Consider the following 19,083-nt stretch of genomic DNA (forward strand, 5'->3'; position numbering starts at 1 on the left):
CAAAAACGGCGTCAAAGTTCACTGTATTGTTGAAGAAGTTACATTTTAAATATTGCAAATACAAGGAAAAAAACAAATAACCTTAAAACATTTTATCAGTCACAATCAACTCAATGAAACTACCCAAAAACATTTTGTTCGAACAAAATTTGTCATCAAACTATAACTTTCAAATACATTTATGTTTGAACGTTTTGGGAATAAATTCACGTGCAGGGTGGGTATAAAAGACTGGCCGGACCGGACCAACTGTAATCTCCGAACTGTTACGGAATTCGTTCGGAAGTTTACCTAATTTCCGGACCAAATTAAAATACGCATTGCTATGTTTCATAGATATCTTATTTATTAATTAATATATTTCATTATGTCAGGTTACAACAATAATAATAATAATGATAATAATAATAATAATACTAATACTAATACTAATACTAATACTAATACTAATACTAATACTAATAATACTAATAATAATAATGATAATGATGATAATAATAATAATAATAATAATTATAATAATTATGATAATAATAATAATAGTAATAATAATAATAATAATAATAATAATAAAATTAATAATAATAATAATAATAATAATAACAAAAATTAACAGCTTATTACATAGTATTTTCAAATACATACATAAGTTAATTTAATCTTAGAAAATGATTCCGTGTGAACAGTTTACTCACATACATACACACAAACGCACAAACAGCCGTACATACAGACATACAGACAGCCATACATACAGACGCACGAACAGACAGACGTACATACATACAGACAGACATTCATACAGCCGCACAGACAGACATACATACAGACAGACATACATACAGACAGGCATATATACAGACAGACATACAGACGCACAGACAGACATATATACAAACAGACATACATACAGACGCACGTACAGCCACACATACAGATGCACGTACTAGTGCACAAACAGCTAGGCGCACAGACAGACATAATAAAATAAGTTTAATAAATAAAATATCTATAAAACAGCAATGCGTATTTTAATTTTATCCGGTCCAGCCAGTCTTTTATACTAACACAAACGAATTCCGTAACAGTTTGGAGATTTCCGTTGGTCCGGATTTGATCCGGTCCGGCCAGTCTTTTATACCCAACCCCTACTTGTATATTGTACAGTAGCACGGTCCTATAAACCATTACGATAGTCTTAAATCTGTTACAATCTTATAAGTTGAGGGTTTTTAAATAGCTGTAATAGCATTAATTACCACCAATTTAAAAAGAAGAAACACCTGCAAAAAATGTGTTATGTTTTTGAAAAGATGTTTCGTATTTCATCTGCACCATGCCTTTTGAATAGCAAGTTCAAGGTAAAAATGCATTGGCAAATGCGGCACATAAATGATTCAAGACTCAAGATTCAGCTTATTTATTAAGTAACTTGAACACAAAGTGTTCCTCATTACACGATAGATATAATACATTCAATTAAACATATATACAACGATAACATGGTACATGCTTATGGCCGTAATCTAAATTTACATAGCCATGAGTACACACGTAATATAAAGATACACACTGCAAATACCAAACAAAGAGGGTCACATTATTGTCATACATGTATTATTAATGTTAAAAACATATAGTATTCAGCAATTAAATTTCCAGGATATGATTTCTTAATTTAGTTGCAGCTTTGAATAATGTGATACTGGTACATTACCATATTTGTACAATAGCATTTATTTTCTTTTTATCGTCTCTTGCAAAGTTGTTATACAGCTATAACAACTATACAGTATGTTTATCTCTCTCTGAGAGGTTCTATTTCTTTCTTTTTAATTACGACAATTTTGGCACACCATTGATTGAAGCATTTCAGTCTTGTGATGAATTATATATTTAAACAAACAATTATCATTCAAATCAAAGTTTAGTTTGGAAAATAACATCTTCCTTGGCGAATTCAAAATTTTCAGGTCTTTTTATCAAAAGTTGACAGACCTTTCTTTACATACAATTGATAAAGGAAATCTACCAGATTCTCCATATACATCACCCCGTTGTTTTACACCTAAACTGTATTTCAGAAATCCAATGTGTATCTTATCAATTTCCCTGTAGTAATAGACGAACCCCAAATTTAAAAACCGTATAATATATATAAGGAAATTGACCTTACAATATACCACTGCCACGTTAACAATATGTTGCACAACATTGATTTTAGGTACGTGTTATGCCTTATCTCATTGCTCCGGCAGTGATCACTGCGTAGAAAACTGACTCAAAACTGTTAGGAAAAATTGTTGTCTGCTGCGCAGTGTAAACAAAATGGAGGACGGTTGTCAAAAGAAAATATGGATTCGGCTGAAAAGAAAAGATATAGGTCTGCAGAGTTTTCATTCGTACACTTTAGTTTATTAAAATTAAAAGTAACATTGAAATATTTCATTATGGCTTTGCAGTTTTGTTGTGTTTACTAATACGTATTTTACAATATTTTTTGTCTAAACGTCCACATGAAATTTGGCCTTTTGGCTCTCAAAGGTTTCTTATTTTGTAAAATCTAGTTTAAGAAAGTAATATGTCTTGTGAAATGAAATGATTAAATGTTAAAGGTGGACCCTTTTTATTTTGGTCTTAAAGCTGCACTCTCACAGATGGATGTTTTTTATATTATTATTTTGGGAATGTGTAATATGTGTGGGCTAGAACTAGTCTAAAATAATAGACGTGTTATACGGGATTCTTCCAATCCCTAACGTCTAAACGGGAATGTGCAAAAAACGGGGGTGTTTTAAAAATATTGAAATTGTTTTAAGTGAAGTATTTTATGGTTGAAATTGATCATAAAGAGTTATATTCATATTTTACCATGTAAGTGAAATGTTATTTTGCACTAAACAAGCATTTAATGCATTTAAACAAGTTGTTTACCTTTCCAATAAAACGAAAGTTGACTGGCACAGACAACAATTATGCGAAGGGGAACAACTCCATACAATCGTAATAACTCGACCTCCTCCGACAAAGCTTCGAGATAGACCTCGTTATACAATCGTAACAACTCGGCCGTGGCCGAAATGTTCTGAGCGATTTAAAACTGTGCCCTGAAGCCTTGCAGGTGCCCTTCATGTATATATCGTTATGTTTTGACAGAATGAAATGAAGAAAAGCCGTCAGACTCATAATTATAAGTTGGATATTTATTTTTTTGTGTACGGAACTAATATAAAATAACATTATCTGGTAATATTTCTTGTTTTTATGATATTTTATAGACGCTATATGCTTTAACCAGGAATCCTGATCGAAACAACTACCAACTTTTGATACTAAACAATTTGTACGTGAAGGATTTGCCATATCAAAAATAAAAAATAACTCCGTCAACGTACAATTATTTGGACTAGGGCTAGAACCAGCCTCCTGGTTAGCTCAGTTGGTTAGAGCTCTGTGCTTGTGTTCCGGCGTTTGTGGGTTCGTGCCCCACACAGGGCACAGTTTTCCTCCAAGGTTTACTTTAAATGCGTCAATTTTTTAAATGTCTGGAAACCAGTGATAAAAGACTGCTGTCAAAAGATCAGATCACAATTTTTTTCATATTTATGTTCGAAAATTGATGTTTTATGGCTAAAATTGCATTAAGTAAAATGGTAATTTTACGCAGTTTTTCAAACAATTGAGATCTGTTTTTATCGTGAGTTATGTTATATGACTGAACTGAAGGTGATGATACAAAAATCAGCCGATTTGAAGACCAAACAAAAAAAAATGTCAAAACATTCAATCTGTGAGAGTGCAGCTTAAATAATCTAAACTATTGTTGGGATTGTACTTATTCCATAGAGATGGAAGTTGGTCCAAGCTTGTTCATTCATACTGTCGCAATGCATCAAAGAAAGTATCTCTACCTAAAACTTATATTGTGCTAGAATTTATCTTCTAAAATTATGATTTTTAATTACAGTTTATTCTTTAAAGGGACTCTCTCAGGTTTTTGTAAAATGCACTTTTTTGTATGATGAAATAAAGTGTGGCAAATCATTAGAAGTGTTAAAACTGAGATACTTTAGTTTGTACTATAATTATATTTTTTTCTGCAATTTCAATATCATAAATACTGATAAAATACTGGTAAGTGTTTTCAGATGCATTACTGGGAAAACTAATTTTTTCATAAATAAAAACATGATCGAGAGAACTTTCAAAAGTTCTTACTACATATCAATATCAACCATTTTTCATACCGTTATGGCTTCAGTTTTTCTAAAGGTAGCTACAGTGACCTATGGTACCCACCTCTTTTACAAAAATAAAGAAATATCTGAGTCATGAAATCCATGACTATTTTATAAGAGACTCTGAGAGGCCTGCCATATCAAAAAAAAATCTTGACATACAATTATTATGCCCCCCTTCGAAGAAGAGGGGTATAGTGCTTTGCACATGTCGGTCGGTCGGTTGGTCCATCGGTTGGTCCATCGGTAGACCAAAGCTTGTCCGAGTGATAACTCAACAATTCCTGGACATATGGTCATCAAACTTGACATGAAGGTTGGGCATGACCAGAAGATGACCCCTATTGATTTTAGGGCTCATCAGGTCAAAGGTCAAGGTCACAGTGACCTTTAAGGGTAAAATAATTTTAAAGCTTGTCCGAGTGATAACTCAACAATGCTAGACCTATGGTCATCAAACTTAATATGGAAGTTGGGCCCGACCAGAAGATGACACCTATTGATTTTAGGGCTCATCGGGTCAAAGGTCAACGTCAGTGACCTTTAAGGCATACTTGACATGGAGGTTGGGCCTGACCAGTAGATGACCTCTATTGTTTTTGGGGGTCATCAGGCCAAAGGTCAAGGTCACAGTGACCTTGAATGGTAAAAGGTTGTCCTTGTGATAACTTGACAATGCATGCACCCATTGCCCTCATACTTAACATGGAAGTTGGGCCTGACCAGTAGATGACCCCTATTGTTTTTGGGGGTCAACAGGCCAAAGGTCAAGGTCACAGTGACCTTGAATGGTAAAAGGTTGTCAGTGTGATAACTTGACATTGCCTGCACCCATTGCCCTCATACTTGACATGGAGGTTGGGCCTGACCAGTAGATGACCCCTATTGTTTTTGGGGTCATTGGCAGAGATGTGATTTGTCCGCGGATTCGCGGAATTCCGCGGATTTTATGGCCCCAGAGACCCCCCCCCCCAAAAAAAAAAAAACCTGAAAAAAATTATTTGGTTGCTTTCAGTTGTTTAAGTTAATATTCCAGTTTGCTTCAAATTTAAAGTCAGGAGAGCCCTCAAAAGAGCTTCTAAAAGCCATTTTTTCTTCTACAGCAGTGCGCTTTTGACCCAAAGAGCGCCCCATTAACCCATGGCCGAAAATGTTTCAGCCCTCCGGCTGCCAGGTCAATCACATTCCTGATTGGGCCAAAGGTCAAGGTCACAGTGACCTTGAATGGTAAAAGGTTGTCTGTGTGATAACTCAACAATGCCTGATCCCATGGTCCTCAAACTTGACTTGGAGGTTGGGCCTGACCAGTAGATGGTCCCTATTGATTTTAGGAGTCATTGGGCCAAAGGGCAAGGTCACAGTGACTTTAAATGATAAAAGGTTGTCCAAGTGATAACTCAACAATGCCTGCACCCATGGCCCTCAAACTTGACTTGGAAGTTGGAAGCTGAGCCTGACCAGTAGAAGACCCCTATTGATTTTAGGGGTCAAAGGTCAAGGTCACAGTGACCTTTAAAGCTCAGCGACAATTCCTGGACCTATAATCATCAAACTTGACATGAAGGTTGGGCCTGACCAGTAGATGACTTCTCTTGACTTAGGGGGTCATCGGGCCAAGGTCAAGATCACAGTAACGCAAAAAAGTTAACAAATCTTCTCCCAGTGATATCTCAACAATGCCTGAACCTATGATCATCAAACTTGACATGGAAGTTGGGCCTGACCAGAAGATGACCCTTATTGATTTTAGGAGTCATCGAGTCAAAGGTTAAGTTAGCAGGGACCTTGAATGCAAAAATGTTTCGAGTGATAACTCGACAATGCCTGCAGCACCCATGGCTCTCAAACTTGACTTGATGTTGCTTCTGATCTGTAGATGACCCCTTATGATTTTAAGGGTCATCGGGTCAAAGGTCAAGGTCACCGTGACCTTGAACGAAAAAAGCTTGTCTGTGTGATAACTTGTCAAATGTCAATGCCTGCATCCATGGCCCTCAAACTTGACATTTAGATTTTTTGTGACCAGCTGATGACTCCTATGGATTTTGAGGTCATAAAGTCAAAGGTCATGGTCATAACACACTATCCTCACACTTTGAATGGTCTTAATCTTAAAACTGCCTCAACGGCATCCAATGTCAGTGACAAATCAGCTGTCATTTCGGTCCATGCATATTTCTTTCAATTGCCCATATAATCCTGACAGCATGGCGCTCAGGGGGGCATAATGTTTGACAAACATCTCTTGTTGGACTAGCATTTACACTAGATAAATGAACTCTAATAAATCTAACGTAAAATTGGTACGGTATACATGTTTATTAACTTTATAATTCAGAAAAAGTGATTTTGTACAGAACAAATCAACAATTTGATTCTCATTTTTTCAATTGTCAGCTTAGATTTATTATATTAATGCACAGACCCTAAGCTAAGGCTAAGGTTTTAAATGATTGTTCATGTTTTTCAGGTGAGGAGAACTGTTCAGGGGTTTTCTGTGTGGAGATCAGCTTTGGCCAATCCAGTCAAGAGATCAAGGAAGAGATCTCATCAACTTGCAGTCTCTGTGACCTTAAAAACGTTGTGTATAAAGTAAGTGGAATCTTTAGATACACAATCTTAGCAAAACATTATTTTATATACCGGTATTGATAGACTGAAATAACAACAAAGAAGTGTAAACAAGTGTAAAAGTTATCTGGTTTTCTTTTCTACAATATGTTTTTTTTCGGCCAATCTTATTTTATTACACTCCAAGTAATTAAAAGTTTGGTCAAGTTTATCTGAATGAAAAAGTGTACCTGGTACTGCTTTAAAGTGCTAACTATGATGTATACTATTGCCTGCTTTGTGACAATATGTAGTTCTTCTTTCCCAAACTCGAAAAAGTGATATTTATATTGCCAGTAGACTGTTATTTAGGTTTCTTATAATTCTTTGTGCGCATGTCTCTGCCTATGGCATTGCAAGACGAAACCTCGTTCAATTTAATATTTGGACAGCATGTGATGAAAAAGAATGCCAATGCGTCATATAGCAATTAATTGGTTTTATTTAGTGGTTTATTTGATGGTTTGTGTATGTGCACTGGCTAGTAAAGAGACATTTGGCACCAACACTAAGAGAGCTTATGCCGACTTACGGTTTAGAAAACAAAACAAACAGTAACTGTTACCCCTCTTTTTCTGTTTTAAAGCCATTATTTGCAACAAATTACCTAATTATGATTTAAATGCACGTGTATGCTGTTATTGTTGTCAGTTGAGGAACCACAGAGGCTCATTGGTCCCACTCACCTGGAATCTTGCTGCCAACTCAAGCTCCAGGTACAGTCTATACTACTAATTCTGTCTTCTTCTGTTTGTGGTTAAATTTGCATGCAAGTTAGGTGGTTTGCATGTGGAAAGCAAGTTAAAAGCACTACTTTATGACCAGAACTAATGTTGGTTTGGTCACTTTTTCGTTATTACATTGTTTAATGAGACATTATGTTTCATAATCATGTTGTACCTATAAATGTTTTGCCCTGCCAATGAGAGGGAGTGGTGGTGAGGGAGGAAAACGGAATTTAGACAAAAACTGCAAATTTTGTCTTTATCCCAGCCCTGGAAGAGTTAAATGTGTGAAGATCCCTAAGACCAGATTACAATCTCCAGTATAAACACTCACCCAAACCAAGCCCACATTGGGCAAAGTGTTGATACATGTTTACTGAGTTCAATTGCTCTAAGATTTCAGAGATATTTTAGGCAAAAGTGAGTATGAAAATAATGTTAAGAAAATATACATATTTGCATACAACTATTTAATACCATTTACATTTTGCAGACCCTATTTGCTGGAGATTGTCAGAGTTCATCAAAATAGTAAGTTCACAAAATCAATTTATATTTTAATAATTTTCACTGACATACTTCAACTTATTACAGTAGCTGATACTTAAATATACCAAAAGTTGTGTATCAAGGAACTTTGTCAACCACTGGTTATGTAAGTGTTAGGTAACATTCAAAGTTAGTTTTTTATAATTGAATCATTCAATGACTTAGTTTGTTAGCACTTCGACAGGGACACGTTGATATCTGAACTCAACTTCTATCATGTCATGTTGATTTATGGTTTTGTTACATTTCAGTTAAACCTAAACCAAGATCTATCACAATAAAAAGTGTCAATGACACGGTCAAGGAAAAGCTGACAGACATTATGTCCAGGGTAAGTTATTCCCAGGACAATTAGAGCTAGTAGTGCAAGAGAGACAACTCTAATTGACAATTTTGTAAAATGTGTTATCTCCCTTCAACTAAACATCTTTATTCCCCCCCCATCACTGGGGATATTCATGATATATATATATATATAAACGATGGGTGATTGGGAAGTTCGTAGACATGCTAGAAAAATAAAAATGCAACTCTATGTATGTAGAAAACATTCACCGGTGTATTTTTTTGAAAGTTGATATATTTTGTCCATGAAGTATTAGGTAAATTACATTAAACAAAGAAATGTTGCAGCAAAAAAATGTTGCAGCAAATTACAAAAATGCAGGAAGGCATACCCGAAGCTTGCCAGCCGATGAACTCTTTCTAGCAGCGAATTCTGGTTTCCCACTCGTGATCCTTAATGAGTCAAAATTTCATGCACTGTAGAAGTGGAAAGACCTAGTTCAGAAGTTAAACTTCTCAAAGTTTGTCGCCTGTGTAACTGTACACCATATCTTTCACTTGCATAAGTGGAAATCTGTAACATCTTTTACGTTTTACTTTGTGTCTTGTCTAATCCCGCTCAATCTAATGGCTGCCCTTACGGTAACTCGACGTCGCCAATTGACGTAATGGTTTTGAAATTTCGGTAAGTGAGAACACTGTTAAAAATGCTTATACATGTATCCCTCAACCAGAAACACCGACAAATTTCTGGAAATGACATCATAAACGTTGTTGGACAGCAGACAATTTCACAAAATGATCAATTTTGAAAAAAGCATATTTTTTTACGTGCTCTGGCCGTCTGGGTTTGCAGATGCACGTTGCTATGGACACTGATAATTCAACAATAATATGAAATTCAACTGCATGCTTCATAGAAAATGTTAATCAAAGTTTATTGACAGTTTCATGAGAATGATATAAATAATAAGGACATTATACGAACTTCCTGATCACCCTTCGTATATATATACACACTTACAGGTATTGGTAACAAGGAAACATCAAAATTGAACAGTACTAATACAATTACAACTAAATAATGGCGTTATTATCTCCCTTAATGATATGTTTTATATTTTCCGTACAGATAGAGAAGTTGGAAAATGCGTCCCCAGCCCTGAAGGAGAAGAGGAATGACAAAATTGACATGGTAGGTACAAGACGGGAGTATTTAAGGGCACAATGGTTGATGCAAAAAAAAAAATTTTTTTATTTTAATTAATTATTGTGCTGAATTCTTTTGACTGTAATGATTATTTGTGGCCACTTAGCTATTAATAAAAAATTTTTATAAGGTTTTTATTATATCTGTACCTTCATCATGTTTTGTTTTTGTTTGTATCATTCAAGTCAAATGAGTTAAACAGGATAATGCATTAAATTTTACAACACTATTTTTTGGTATCAACTTATATTGTGCACATTTAGCACAGTTAATGTAACGTTATGTGTCCTTATAAACATGCATGCTTAAACTGAAATTACCGGTATATGTGTAGAATCAACAATGAGTATTTTGAATGTCACTGAAATAACCCTGTCATTCAGGGTCGTAGCTAGGGCCTAAAAAACTTGTAGGCCCAATGATTCTTTGTGAGTTTTAGGACTTTTATATGCACATTACAAACACTCAATTATACATGCAATGATTACAATAAAACCAAGTAATACACTCTGCACGTAGTTAGATTAAACACCAAACTTTTGTTCAAAGTGTTTGGGTATCTATTAGTTTATATTGCATTTTTTTGGTTAGGTATTTCAATTTTGTCATTTTTCATAAAAGTTGTGGGCCCCGGGCTACAAGACCTTTATGTAGCTACACCACTGCCAATGACTTGTCAATAAAACATTTAAATCATTTACAAAGACATGTCGTCACTTGGTCGAAAACTGATTAGGCAGAAAATTGTACTCAGCAGTACAACATTAAGAATTTTACAGGTTTTCATTATTCATTTAATTGATATGATGACGATATGTCTACATAGGGCTTGTATCTTCATTAGTTTATGAACAGATTTGAAACAATTGAATTCTTCCAATGTTTTTATGGTTAGTTTAAAATAAACTATGAATAACAATGATTTAATCTTAATGGTTAATATTTAATAAAGACACATGAAATACATGTATTTCCAATGTATTTACCAGGAGATGAAGAAAGTTGAGCAGACTCTTGAGTTTTTGGACCGCCGTATGCATGATGCCGAGAATGTCAGCTGGAAGGGGATGTTCAAGAAAAACCCACTCTGGTGAAACCCCTCCTAGTGAGGGTTGACAAAAACATTTCTCTGCATTTAAAGATTTTGATAGCAAAGAATATGGTTATTTGTGACTTGACAGACAGGTTTTTGTTTTTAAACCATGTTATGAATTATTTTTGGAATTTATTTAGTTGCATTTTATTGTTATGTTTAAAAAAAGCATTTATTGCCGTTTCATATTTTTTTAATCTATTTATGTAAAAAATTGAAACTTCATTCAACATGCGTATTCTTGACTGTAGTTACAAAAGTAAGTATTTAATTTTCCAGACAGTATTTTTCAGTGATTTATCAGATTAGAATTGCTGTATTACACTCAACTACATTTGGACATTTTTATTCAAAATAGACAATATTATCATAACATTATCATGGAAATTGTTTTTCGATACATTTTTTGTTGAAATTATTTTTTTTTATTCCAATAATTATCGATATATGACATTATGGCATTATCTGGATAATCTTTGTTCCTGAATTTATTTTACAAATTTAACAAAATAGTTATATACATTATCAAAGAAGCTACCTTTTTATTACTTAAACAAATGAAATGAAGAATAGTGAAATATATCAACATGGATCTTTTAAATTGTTAAAGCCCTTTAAAAAGGGTGCATCTTCGTCTACCATTATACTTTTACTTTGACATAATTATCTGACATAACTAGATCTGATTGTTTATCTGTGAGTCTTGATTATTGTATTGTACTTTCATGTTGTCTGTGATATATTGCAGTTTCATTTTAAGTCATTGTTGATCTCTGGCATAAACTTTCTTTACATATTCATAGACTTGTGACATGGAGCTGATTGTTCAGAACTTTGTTAAAGTTAACAAGGCCGTTAACGACATTGTTGTAAACTTTATTCGATGGATTATTCAATGATGTGCTCATGTGTTTGGATATAAACAAGTACACCTGAAACAGTTGTCTCAAATCTTGTTAGAAATATAGCAGATTACAAGTGTATCCATTAAACTTCCAGAGCATTAACAAGTAAAGAGTTGACAACGATGACGTTAACAATGGTTTTCAATTTTAACAAAGTTCTGAACAATCAGCCCATGGTTTGTTTGCATGTTTTCAGCCATTTACCTCAGGTTGTAGAATAGTCCATGTTTTTTTTAAGCTGTATCTTTTAGCTGCCGGTCACCTGTGCAACTGCCAGTCCAACATAAAATTTTACACATTTTTACAAATATTAAGTAAAGCATTTGAAATCAAATATTTTCTGTCAAAATCTAACAATTAATGTATTTTAAGAATATATATATAGTTTATATTTAAGAGTCATGTATAATTATTAGCATTTACATTGATATTAATGTGATGTACATGTTTAATAACATTTATGGGGGAATTTATATTAATCTGATACACTTATATCTATTTACTCTCTTAGCTGGCTGGATACCATAAATATTTAAACCTACTTAAAAGATGATTAAAAAAATTGTGTAAACAAGAGTTAAGAGTGATAACTGGATATTTACTTGTATAAATAAAGCAGTGTTCACATACTGAAATACTAGAGTTACCTCTCTTTGACCCTGTAAAGCTGTACAGTAAACAATAGCTAAACTAAGGAACTTCTTATATGTGTCAATAGGGGTGAAAATACTCGCAGTTTAATTCATCATTTGACTGTTAAAGATTGTACAGACCTGCCTTGTGCCTTAAAGTACTTGAAATTAAAGGTATCTGATGTAGAACTTGTACTTAATAGTAAATGATACTTCAGGTATCTGATGTACAGTATGTGACATGTTGATGCCCTGGGCCATGATAACAAACAGTCGAAAGTCCAAGTCTAGACTCAGACACAGAAAATAACTTTTAAATTACAAAAAATATCTCTATTCCATTACAAAATTAAAATGTGAGTTATAATTTCGAATAGTTATAAAATTCAGCAAATTTCATTATCATAACTTGAAATAATACGTAAATATTATACTGAAGAAAGTATTGCAAACACATTGTTTTTACCTTGGAAGTTTGAAACATTGGTAATTTTTAAACAGATTTCAGCTAAAATAAATAACAAAAATACAAACTACTATTACTTTAAAAAAAAATTCAGTAATTTATTTAACATATAAGTAATCAGTATTCAATATCCTTTGAACTGAGACCAAAACTACATGGGTTCACCAGGCATCAACATTAAACATGCCAAAAGCATAACAACATGGTGGTCTAGTGGTAAAGGTATACGCCTCTCACCCAAGAGGTTATAGGTTCGATCCCCACCAGGGGGATACTTTCTCATGGCCTCTCAAAAAGGACACTGTACTGGTTTTTGACCAGGAAAAGGACTCAAATGTGATTTTATAAACTCAGCTTTCGTCACAACAGAGCTAAAATGAATTACTATATACTAAAATAAAAAAAAGTATTTGAACATCTGATGCATGAATCCTTACAATTAGGCATGGACACACTTATGGACAGATTCCCAGAATCTGTGTGCTATTTAAAACCTGCGACCCATTTCTTGGACCTTGGCCATTTCTTTTAGATATATTTCATATGGTATTTTAGTTTTTTCTTTTGTTTTTCAAAAAAGAAGATTTGCAATTCTGAGAACATATTAGCACCACAACACAGAATTGAGTCATATCCTTTTATGAGTTTTTAAATGATTTGCACATGCAAAATTATCTTAATTATATGCTTAAGTCATACAAGATTATTTTTTAAACAGCACCAAAGAAACAATCATAATAATTGTTATCAGCCGATCATTGTGTACCGAAAGTTGAGAGAGGAATTTTCCACATTATATCTATCTCATTATCTCTGGAGAGAACATGTAAATGAAAAAATAACATTACACTTCAATGTGAAGATTTTTGAACTGACAAGTCCTACAGAAAATGGTTAAGCCACTTGGAAACATGTGCGTCATTAGTATAGGTACTGTAATAGAATTTGGGGGGGGGGAGACAATCCTAATGATGTTCTTGTTTTATGTCGCCTGTATACCATGATCATAATATCTGTTCGGTGTGGTCTATGTCTGAGGCAGTGTGGTTTATGTCCCTGGCAGTAGTAATAATAATAATAATAATAATAATAATAATGATAATAATAACATCTTTATTTTAAGAAGGTAACACATTATGACATAATTACAGTGTCAGCTATCAAACATCATATTTTCAATATGGCCTTCTAAAACAAAAACATAATGACAAACATCTTTACACAAATTACACATGTATACATACTATTATTCAAATACGATAAACAACAAGTCATATAAAGCATCAAATGATCATCAGTGTGGTGTACGTTGCCGTTGGTGAGGTCTATGTCTGAGGCTCTGTGGTCTATGTCTGAGGCTCTGTGGTCTATGTCTGAGGCTCTGTGGTCTATGTCTGAGGCTCTGTGGTCTATGTCTGAGGCTCTGATGTCTATGTCTGAGGCTCTGTGGTCTATGTCTGAGGCTCTGTGGTCTATGTCTGAGGCTCTGCGGTCTATGTCTGAGGCTCTGCGGTCTATGTCTGAGGCTGTGTGGTCTATGTCTGAGGCTGTGTGGTCTATGTCTGAGGCTCTGTGGTCTATGTCTGAGGCTCTGCGGTCTATGTCTGAGGCTCTGCGGTCTATGTCTGAGGCTCTGTGGTCTATGTCTGAGGCTCTGTGGTCTATGTCTGAGGCTCTGTGGTCTATGTCTGAGGCTCTGTGGTCTATGTCTGAGGCTGTGTTTTTTACATCCAGGGTGGTGTGATCTATATTCGCGGTGGTGTGGTCTACATCTATGGCTGTGTGGTCTTCTTCCCTAGCAGTGTGGTTTACGCCCTAGGCGTCCGCTTGTCACATGGTCATGTCCCCTCTCTGTCGGCTTGAGAATTTCTTATCCAGTATTTACCAAACTTGGTTTTACTGTTAATGTGCATTGTATCTGCACTGAATTCGATCAACAGCAGTATCACTTTATTAACTCTGGCATTATGCCTTTGACTTGCTCTCTAACTGGAGTCCTTGTTATCTAAACTTTATTACATTGGATTACAATTATCTGAAACAATTTTGAGCAACAGCCTTAAATGTCAAAATATGTCCAAATTCCCTTTTGTCCCCTCTTTAATATTTGAGCATTTCGAATCTTAGCAAAGGGGGTCATCTTTACCAAACTCACTAGTACAATAATGTCATGTACTTGCTACTTATGTTTCTAAAGCAAAGTGAAAGAGAGAGACTTACTTGAGTCTCATGCAACTGTATCAAAGTGAAAGGGAGAGACTTACTTGAGACTTCTGCGACTGTATCAGAGTGAAAGGGAGAGACTTACTTGAGATTTATACGACTGTATCAAAGTGAAAAGAAGAGACTTACTTGAGACTATGCGACTCGATCAAAGTGAAAGGGAGAGACTTACTTGAGACTTATGTGACTGTATCAAATTGAAAGGAAGAGATTTACTTGAGACTTATGCTATTGTATCAAAGTAAAAGGGAGAGACTTACTTGAGACTTTTGCAACTGTATCAAAGTGAAAGGGAGAGACTTACTTTAGACTTATACGACTGTATCAAAGTGAAAGGGAGAGACTTACTTGAGTCTTATGCGACTGTATCAAAGTGAAAGGGAGAAACTTACTTGAGACTTATGCGACTGTATCAGAGTGAAAGGGAGAAACTTACTTGAGACTTAAGCGACTGTATCAGAGTGAAAGGGAGATATATACTTACTTGAGACTAAAATAGTTATTGCTTTAAACTTGTGGTGAGAGGGCACTGGGCCTTCCGACATCACCTGTCCAAGTTTTATACTCACATGTGTGCTTCATGTTTTCATTATTATCAAATTAACAACCCATTCTATGGCTTTATACCGAAGTACCATTAAACAGGGAAACATTAATATCTGATTTCATCCACTAGATATGAATCTACAATAATGTTTTCCTGTTAAAGATGTTGAGATAGCAAATACATCTTCAATTTTAACAAATTATTCGGCAGGCCGTGAATAACTACATCATTAATCATTTGACTGTTTATCAAATTAAATTTAATATCGTTCATTTAGCGCCGTCTACACAGCATGTTCGGGAATGCATAATAAGTCAATGTCTACATGTATTGGCGGTATCTGATAGGACGTCGTCCAACTCAGCGGAGGGTTTGGATACACTTTTCATCTTAACGTTTTCTTTTCTGTTCTCATTGTTTGTAAATGCAACTTCTATGGTGTAGGTCTGGAGCTTGTTATTGCTGGATATTGTTATTTTAAGACACTTTTCGGGGGAAAGTAAAGACTCAATTAGGTTAAAATATTTGGCAAAAATTCATTGACATATACGCTTCAAGTTCAAGCTGGGACCAATAATACCAATGTAATCCTACTCCCAGGTTCAAGGCGATATCGTCTCCTTTAAGACCTCTGTTCTTCATTTCAGTATTAACTTAAACCATCAATACAGCGACATAATTTAATCTGTTCACATATTATACATTTGATAATCATTTCTCAAGGAAGAATTTCGTTATTATCCGATTGTGTTAACGTTCTTTTAAAGTTTTACGGCTAGCATATATCTCCTTATTAAAATTTGATCTATTTTGTGCCGATTTTTATAAAATGATATATAAAACTCATAAAAACTTTCCACTGACACGAATCTTGTCAAGTACAGGTCTCGCTTATTCACTTTTTATATTCAATCATTTCTTAAAGTGTTTACTTGGCATTCTTACGTGACTTGATATGATATTCTCCTGAACAAAATGTTCGTAACATAAATTATGCGTTTAATATCGGCCCCATTATTGAAGCAAGCATGAACCCAGCGGGGCAAGCCGGGCTCGATTTAAGCGAACAAACAACGGGCAAAGCAGGGATTAAATGATCGTTTTCAAATAGACCAACTTGAGATTATGGTTCATAAGAACGCCTTTAAAATTTAATTGAAATATTTCCTATCATAATGATATCATCGAAATTGCTAAGTGAATGACATTACCCGAGGTTTAGATGATCGCTCTGTCATTTCAACTATTTACTCCAAACAACACGACTTCTAATATACGTTGATAATTTCTTCGCTTTTTGTGTCATATTATATCTCAAATTTGTTCAAATTGATATCTACCTTTTATGAAGATGAGAACGTTTATAATACAAGTGCTATTTAGTTACATTATTATGATCGCATGTAATTGAATCGACACGGGTAATTATTACCTCAAGTACATGGACATTTGGTATAATTCGAATCTGTATTTATTTAGCGCTGTTATCGACTGGTACCGTGTTCCTAATGCTCCTATTCAATTAGCGTTAATATTTTTCTTTCATTAAGCATATTCGTAAAAAAGTGCATTTGAGGATTGTATTGCTCATAATAGTTACGGCTTATTTTAATGCGTAGGCTGACATATTTGTAAAGTACATTAATGGATTAATGAAATAAAATTCCAAGACCTGCACAACAACGACCCCGCCTCACACACACACACACACGCGCGCGCGCGCGCGCGCGCGCGCGCGCGCGCGCATGCAGTCACCCACCCACTAAGGTCAGTTTAAATGAAGCCCCTGAATGGACAAAATTCTCAATCCTCTAGAAATAATCGCATTTGTTGTTTCTCAATTTTAAAATTATGAATGCACTTGCCATGCATACTTTATTGACGAAGATTTTATTTGAAACTTTAGGTGTATCAAACCCTATGCCCTTTGTTAGTTAATACCGATATCAAATGATATTTTGCTGGATAAATATTTTGAAACATATAGCTTGTGTGTTGCCACCAATTTCTCAATTATAAAACACAGTGGCTTATGTCAATTTCACCGAGTTCATCCTGGACTCAGTTGTGGCAGGCATTCAGACTAACTTAGCTGAACACAAGCCTTTAATTAGATTCCTATTTAGTCCTGTTAACTCGCAAATAGTAAAAGCCCGCAGCTCATTTCATGAAACCAGAAATCCAATTTTGCGTATCTTTATTAATTACTTATGCATCCCCTAGTGTTAGGCTCTCAATACGAGCGAAGCAGGGTTAGTATATTTGTGTAATTCACCATATGCGTCATTTAAATGCCTTACCCCAGGATCCCACAAGTCGAGCGGATAAAACCTAACATTCGTTATTTCTCCACTTGTATGGGGATTAAAGGGCTTTATGACTGGGTTTCAGTTGAAGTCAAGCGGCAAAAAGTCATACAAATACTCCCGTGTTATAAATGCCGTTCATCACCGTGCGGTGTTTCGGCCACGGTCGCTGTGAGCCATTCTTGCACTCAACTTTGCTTTGTCATGTTTCAGGTACATCGAGATTTATACACGGAATAATTAATTTCAAATAAGCAACTAACCAAAAGCAAGGGTTTTGGTCTGTATTTGAACCCCGAGCTGATATGAACGAAACAGAGGAGATTTAACTTTTTTCCAAATGTACCCTTACATTACCAAATTTCACGAACATGCTAAAGACATCTCTACTCATATTTCCATATGTAAGCATGGTATGATTCAAAATGATAATTGTTTTACTTTTTAAATATTCTATAATGTTTTAATAAAAATCAACAAATTAACTGTAGAGCAACAAATTTGCTTAAATTTAAAACATCAAAACACTATACTCAAAACTGTTAAATAGTACTCGAGCACCAGTTTTGGTCTAGAATAATTGTTTTCTTTTGGAATTTTGAGTTGTTATCAACATCATCTATGAGAGAATGCACTATTATAAAAAGAAGAAGCGCTGTTGAATCAGTTTATGTTGTTACGTGGTAAAATGAGTTGAAATTGAGAAATGACTGAAATAATTATGTTCGTGATATTTGGTCCTGGTCCAAGTTTTTAAAATGCTCGAGTAATTGACTCTTTACAGCCTAGCATGGTTCAAAAGCTTGAATGTATTCATTATGTTAGAATAATTTTCTCTCATAGATTATATTGATATAGGTTTTTGGTCGAAAAGTTGAAAGCAAAGATGTTTCAGAGCAAGACACTCGAACATATTTTTTTCTTATTTTTTAAAGAACCAAAAACTATTTCCTTTCGTTTGACAGCATACAAACTGGTTTAATTAGTTTTTGCAGTTGAGAAAGAAGTTGAGAATTTTCGAGAAACTTGGACCTTGTCTCAATGTCGATTTCATTTCATTATGTCGTCTGTGTTTCTCCGTTTGTTCGCTACGTCATTTGAATTGATATCACTTCGTGGAAACAGTCTCTAAAAACGGCATGTATTCCCGACAAATGTGACACACCTGATATACGGATGTCGTCTCTTTTCCAGTTTAAGCAACTCTGCATTCTATGTGAGTACATGCCTGGCGGCCTAGCGGCCTAGCGGCGTGAAGTTGGCGGACAAGCGGCCTAGCGGCCTGGCGGCCTAA

The 19,083-nt window shown here is 34.8% G+C and overlaps 1 protein-coding gene across 1 annotated transcript; it reads left to right on the top strand.

The window, feature by feature from the left end:
* Positions 1-2,298: 2,298 nt before the first annotated feature.
* Positions 2,299-12,244, top strand: LOC128237208 (uncharacterized). Its single transcript, XM_052952540.1, has 7 exons — positions 2,299-2,383; positions 6,709-6,830; positions 7,500-7,564; positions 8,067-8,104; positions 8,374-8,453; positions 9,540-9,602; positions 10,607-12,244. The coding sequence occupies exons 1-7, from the start codon at positions 2,329-2,331 to the stop codon at positions 10,709-10,711; spliced, it is 528 nt and encodes a 175-aa protein (XP_052808500.1). The 5' UTR covers positions 2,299-2,328; the 3' UTR covers positions 10,712-12,244.
* The last annotated feature ends 6,839 nt before the right edge of the window (positions 12,245-19,083 follow it).

Source organism: Mya arenaria, chromosome 6 (assembly GCF_026914265.1).
Source record: "Mya arenaria isolate MELC-2E11 chromosome 6, ASM2691426v1".
Taxonomy (NCBI): Eukaryota; Metazoa; Mollusca; class Bivalvia; order Myida; family Myidae; genus Mya; species Mya arenaria.

Bases quoted from the DNA above. Each gene is read 5' to 3' on its own strand.
- LOC128237208 (XM_052952540.1), top strand. From the start codon at position 2,329: ATGGAGGACGGTTGTCAAAAGAAAATATGGATTCGGCTGAAAAGAAAA. The intron at 6,831-7,499 runs GTAAGTGGAATC...TATTGTTGTCAG, and splicing joins TTAAAAACGTTGTGTATAAA to TTGAGGAACCACAGAGGCTC. The intron at 8,105-8,373 runs GTAAGTTCACAA...GTTACATTTCAG, and splicing joins TGTCAGAGTTCATCAAAATA to TTAAACCTAAACCAAGATCT.